The sequence below is a fragment of the Cavia porcellus genome, unplaced genomic scaffold (genome assembly GCF_034190915.1).
Source record: "Cavia porcellus strain 051 isolate PalLab524CR breed Dunkin Hartley unplaced genomic scaffold, mCavPor4.1 scaffold_9, whole genome shotgun sequence".
NCBI classification, from domain to species: domain Eukaryota; kingdom Metazoa; phylum Chordata; class Mammalia; order Rodentia; family Caviidae; genus Cavia; species Cavia porcellus.
This window is the reverse complement of record NW_026947492.1, coordinates 72639242-72645817: the sequence shown is the minus strand read 5'-3', so window position 1 is coordinate 72645817 and position 6576 is coordinate 72639242. Positions and strand designations below refer to the sequence as shown.

Genomic DNA, 6576 nt, shown 5'->3' with positions numbered 1-6576 from the left:
TGCCTGGCAGTTATGAGGTCATGAGCCCAATCCCAGTACAAAAAAAAAAAAAGAAAGAAAGAAATGTCAAGGACCCAACATACTAGCGATAGCTACTTGAGGCCTAGTCATCAGTTGGGGATTTTTATTTTCTTTATCTTTTTATTTAAAATATTCAGTGAAGTTGAGGATGGTTGGTTTGTTGATAGTGTAAGATACACTACCTTACTTGTGCTACTACTCTGACTTATTCACCTGTGAGATTTCACTTTAACTTATATTTGCTTATTGTTATTGGGCTTTCAAACACAGTTTCATAACATTATTGTTTGTTGGTTTTGAGAAATTATTAATTTCTCACAAAATACTAAATTTTTTCACTTTTTTTTCTTGGTTTTTTTGTTTTTGTTTTTGTTCTGGGGATCAAACTCATGACCTCACTTTTGCCAGGGCACTTGTACCACTGCGCTAGACCCCCAACTTCATCTCTTTCAATACTTAATGCATTTAACATTATTTCGAGTTATAATAATTTGAACAAATAAAATCTGTTCAGATCATTTTACACTGTCAGAAATGACTAGTTTTTTTTCCTTTGTCAATTGTGTTTAATTAAACACAAAAGATAGCAGAGCACAGAAATCTCAAATTTTTTCCTTCATAAAGCATATTATTTTCACAATCTGAAGAATTTCAGTGATGAAATATTTTTCAGTTAAAAATAGACTTTGGAGTTGTATTGACAACATGTTGTATCATTGTTTTCCTACATGAGGCCTTTTAACCAACTGCATGCAATTATTTGACTAGAATGAAAATGGAGAATGTTAGAGGTTTAAAATAACTCACTCTAGCTGTCATATTCAAGGGTATCATAAAAGTAGGAAAATCAGTTCAGTTACCTTTTGAACTGGAGAGATGAAAATAGTTGCGTTTTGTAGAGATTTAGGTGGTAAGGTCAAAGAAGTTAGTCACTTTAGTTTCTGACACCTTGAAAGAAGGTCTTCTGCATGAGAGGACATTAGCATCCTGAGTGCTGGTCTTTTGCTCAGAACCCTGCTGCATATGGTAAACTATGCAGCAGGATGTTGAGTGTGTGCAGAGAAAACTGAATCAGATATTATTTTGAAACCAGGCATCATCATCATGAGACATGTAAATCTCTGCTACATTAACAGTTCAGTTAGGACCTTATCTACTGCTGTGCCTTGCAAGGATGCCTCTGCATTTTGTGGACATCAGACTACCAACTCCTAGGTGTCTTAGTACTTTGGTTCCTCTCATCACAGGGCTGCAGATATGACTGCCAAGCAACCAGCTTGATCAAGGAAGAGACAAACTCCCCAGAGAAAAGATGAGCCCAATATAGCTGGTTTCTATAGAGAGAAAAAGGAGTGTACCAGCATCATTGTCTCAAGAAATTCCCACAGCCAGTATAAACTAAATAATGATAGTAATAAAACCAAAATTATGTTTTGAGCCAACAATAACTTTTCATAGAAGAATAGAGTTGAAGAATAAATCCAGTGCAGCACGTGGAATATTTCCAGAGAGATTTTATGGGGAGTTAAAGACCTTATACTACAGCTTCATTTCACAACTCCAACATTATCCTGCCACAGAGACTGTGGGAGAGGTAACCACAGGAGACAAATGGGAAAGGGATGATGTCTACACATAGATCCTTAGACATCAGCCAGGAAGAATCCAGGCCTGCATTCTGTGGCAGGAGGCCAGGTTCCAGAGGAAGCTGATCTAAAGGTGATGGCACCGAGTTCAGCAGTCTGCTTGAGCCCTCATCTGCTACCTACATCCAGTGGAAATCAGAGGCCTGATGGCTTCTCCTTGTACCACTGTGATCAGCATCCCCAGTTACCACAGTCTGGGGTTTATAAACAGGAATAATGAGGTAATATGTGCAAAGCATTAAGTACAGCAAGCTTCAAATAAAAGATGGTTAGTACCATCAATGATCAGTGACATCCTTCAAGGTGGCATTAGAAGGGTGAGATAGGACTTTCTCTAGCAAGAGACTTACTTGAGTCTCCAGGTTGAAAGTCATCGTTTCCACCCTCCTCCATTGTGCCATATAAGCCACTAGCCTGTAGTCATCCCTTTGAAGCACAATAATTATAAAAAACTGAGTCATAACTAGAAGTCATCAAAAGCTTTTTTTACTTTAAAGTTCTCTCTGTATGACTTAAAAAGTATTTTGAACCATTTGTATAAACAATTTTGTACATGTATTAAATACCTGTGTTATTTAAAATCTAACTTCAATGTCATTCTTCTCCATATTATTCAAAGTATTAATAAGGCATCTTGTATCTGTCACTACAAAATACTTGTAAGATAAAGAAAAACTAAATGAGTACAGTTAATGTTACCATTTTAGATATTCAATTTATTATTCTTTGGCTTGAATAACAAAATAAACATAACAGTTGTGAAAGAATTTATTATATACCAAAAATTGTAATTACCAAATGAAAGTACATTAATTCTTACGTAACAGTTAAAAGAAAAGGGTGACTGAAGGATTAACAGATGCTTGAAAATCAGTTGTGTTTTGGGGAAGAGCACTGCTTGCTACTCACTGGAGAATGTGCTAATTGTCCCTGGTGTATTTGAATTCACATTTGAATCTCTAGAATCTTCAGAGATGTATCCCCAAAAGGAAACCACCATAAAAAATACCACAGCTGATGTATAATACCAAGAACCTTGATTTCTTATGAAAGATGATTGAATTCTTATTTGAAGAGGTAAGATTTTGCCTTTTATGTTTGAATCTGGTTTTTTACTGATTTTTTGCCATTTGATACTTTATTTTTGAAATTCTATCTATATTCACAAGCAGGGCAGATATACTAAGGAATCAGCGAGTAATAACTAGATAAATTAACAAGTTTCCACAGTTAAATTACTGGGCATAAGTAGACGTAAATCTGCTTAGTAATATTTCACATTGATTCGCCTTCACGGTATCAGCACATAAATTTAGCATGTATTCACAACGCCAATAAATTTACTACCTTTGAAAGGATGTGAAGGTCTCCTGCCAGTAAATATGTGAAAAGACCTGTTGTGGTTATTATTGTGAATGCTGTAGCATCACAGGCATAGCGCACTTTGGACAAAGGATGTAAAACCAAAACTCTTAACAGGCAAGAATCAGTCTGGCCCTAGGTGCTTGAATATTATTAAGCTTATTTTTTAGTTTAAAACTTCATTTAGTTGTACACTATGTTGAAAATAACATTACCTTTTATGATAATCCAATAAAAATTTTACTCTAGAAAACAGTTTTCAAGTGCTTCAATTAACATACTTTAGTTATGCGGATAATATTCTGGTAGTGATTTATATAGTGTTTAATTTAGTATTTCAAATTACTTGTTAAAGCAATGTTTAAACTAAGAACATACAATATTTGCTAAACTTATGCAGATAGCTTTATGCATAACATTACTTGTAAATTCCTTTCTCTTTCTTTTTTGTTCTACCAAGAAGCTTATGTTTCTCTTTATAAAAACTGTCATTTAATTGATAGATATTATACACCATGGAATTAACAAGCACCTCTTTTATATGTTAACTTTCATAAAACTGAAAGTTGGGTGTGTCATCTCTCCATTTACAAGTATAGTCAGCTTCTCTGTAACCATTTCTTAACTTTATTTGAAGAGCAGTTCCTAAAACAATGAGCTGAGTGAATTCCACCCAAGGTTCATAGTCTGATTTCATTACTTTATATATAACCCTAGATAAGTTATTTAATATTTCAAACTGTTTCCTCAACAAAAAACAATAGATATAATAAACAGAAATATTAAAAGTATTAAGTATTATTTAATGGAAATTACAATAGAACTATACCTATGAAATGCTTACCTTTGTGCACATTAAACTAGTAACCATTCAATAAATATTTGTGTTTATCTGAGCTGTACCTCAATCCTCCATCACATAATTCCTTGTACATTTCAATCCTTTTTCTTACACTTAAAATTTCTTATAGTTTTTCTCATGTTTCACCTTATAAATATTTAGCTGTAACATCAGTTTCATACATTCCATAACATTTATAAACATATACACAGTAAGCTGGGCTTGGTGGTGCACACCTGCAATCGCAGCACTACCAAAACCTGAAAATGGGGACGAGAAGTTTAAGAGTTCCAGGAAATCTAGTAATTTAGCAAGAACCCATCTTAAAAAATTAGTGACTAAAAAAGTTTTGTAGGTATATGCTAGTGTGAAAACCAATAGTGTTCAATCTGAAAAAAAATAGGATACAAATCCTTTTAAACAAGTTTAAACTGTTTTGTCTGATAGCAATTTTAAAATATAAACTTATTCAATACATGTAATTATATGAAAAATACTTTAATCAATCTTTTGCAAGAATATTTCTTTGTAAAAACCTCCATGAATGCATTAATGAAAATGAGGCCATCGCACTTAAAAATCTTTTGTATGATATTTGCATCACAGGTTTGTATTGGCAGCAGCTACATTGTCTCATGGATTTGCTGATGGATGGGAATCACACTGCAGTAACAGAATTCATTTTGTTGGGTTTAACAAATGACCCTGTCCTCCGAGTCATTCTCTTCATGATCATCCTGTGCATCTACCTGGTGACTGTATCTGGTAATCTCAGCACAATCATTCTTATCAAACTCTCTTCTCATCTCCACCATCCCATGTACCTTTTTCTGAGCCACTTGGCTTTTGCAGACATAGGCTATTCATCATCTGTCACACCCAATATGCTTGTAAACTTCCTGGTGGAGATTAACACCATTTCCTACCTTGGATGTGCCATTCAACTTGGTTCTGTTGTTTTCTTTGGGTCAACTGAGTGTTTTCTGTTGGCTGCCATGGCCTATGATCGCTTTGTGGCAATCTGCAACCCACTGCTCTACTCAACCAAAATGTCCACACGCGTCTGTGTTCTTTTACTTCTAGTTGCTTACATAGGTGGTTTTCTTAATACTTGTTCCTTCACTCTTTGCTTCTATTCTTTATTCTTCTGTGGACCAAAAGCAGTCAATCACTTTTTTTGTGATTTTGCTCCTTTAGTTGAGCTCTCCTGTTCTGACGTCAGCATCCCTGCAGTGGTTCCCTCATTTTCAGCTGGCTCCATCATTGTGGTCACAGTGTTTGTCATAGCAGTGTCCTATGTCTACATCCTCATCACCATCCTGAAGATGCGCTCCACTGAGGGGCGCCACAAAGCCTTCTCCACCTGCACCTCCCACCTCACTGCAGTCACCCTGTTCTATGGGACCATTACTTTCATTTATGTGATGCCCAAGTCCAGCTACTCCACTGACCAGAACAAGGTGGTGTCTGTGTTCTACATGGTGGTGATTCCCATGTTGAATCCTCTCATCTACAGTCTCAGGAACAAGGAAATCAAAGAGGCTTTGAGGAGAGAGCTTGGTAGGAAAATATTTTCTTAGTGACATCTTTTTTTTTTGTAGGACTTGATGTAATACTAATATTTCATAGGTACAACAATAAAAAGAAAATTGAGTGTATCTGGTTGCAATATATGTACTGATTTTGACTACCCAGCACAGAGCATTTTTGTGACTATATAAATTAGCTTTTTAGGCATAATATTAATCAATGTCTGATAGAAGTTAACTTTATTAATGCTAATTTATAATTAAAAACAATTTCTCCACATAAATTACCTTTTACAATTTCTTTTACATTACATGCAGAGTTTCTCAATGTTGCGTTTATCTTTTATAAATTGAGATTTTTATAGTGTCCCTTTTCAAGAATACTCTCTTGAAACGTGCATGGCCATTATAGTCACTGAGTACAATCTGAGACTAAATGACAATACAGTACAGGTCGGTTTTGACCTCTGATTCCGATCTTAGGTATAAAGAGGCTACCAAAAATAAAAGGTTGAGATTCCCCTCATTAACTGGTAAATTGCGCTATCAGGTAAAAAAAGATTACTTCTTTTGTAGAAATGACCAAAATTCATGAATTATTTAAGGAAATAATGGAACATATCACTGAACTCACTGACTTACAGACTGACTGCCATCACACTAAAGAAGCTTGAAGAAGTTGGACTATCTTTCTCCTGGGAAGTTTAAAATACCTCTATTTGCTGACAACTGGAGAATTTATTTCTCTTCCCTTTCTAGAGTACTTCCTCAAAATATTCCCTTTCAGTAACAAACACTATCATTAGATTTGTTTCCGATTAAAGAGAGTACTGTATTTGTCTTTCCTTTGCACTTCTATCATCACAAAATCTCATGCTTTCTGAATCCAGTTTTCATATATCTCTTCCTCTACATCAGTCCTTCCAATTCAAGCTGCTCCTTCTTATATTTAGTTTACAATAGTAGTCCTGTGTTCCTTAATTTTCTGTGTCAATCTACCTGATGTTGGGGTCCCCTGTGTTCTAATGAGAACAAATCCAGATAGTACTTTGATCCTATTTTCAAAGGTTGATTAACATTTAAATCATTGGACATTGAATGAAATAGGTTCTCTCCCTTAATGTAGATGAGACTGGGCTTCCTCGAGCAGGAATGAATCTGTCTATCGACTAGCTTT

The 6576-nt window shown here is 35.1% G+C and overlaps 1 protein-coding gene across 1 annotated transcript; it reads left to right on the top strand.

Annotated features, from left to right (window-relative positions):
- The first annotated feature begins 4505 nt into the window (after positions 1–4505).
- On the top strand, positions 4506–5450 carry LOC100722676 (olfactory receptor 5P6). The gene has a single exon (XM_003462462.3). The coding sequence runs from the start codon at positions 4506–4508 to the stop codon at positions 5448–5450; it is 945 nt and encodes a 314-aa protein (XP_003462510.1).
- Positions 5451–6576: the final 1126 nt, after the last annotated feature.

Coding starts and splice junctions, on each gene's coding strand:
- LOC100722676 (XM_003462462.3), top strand. CDS start 4,506: ATGGATTTGCTGATGGATGGGAATCACACTGCAGTAACAGAATTCATT.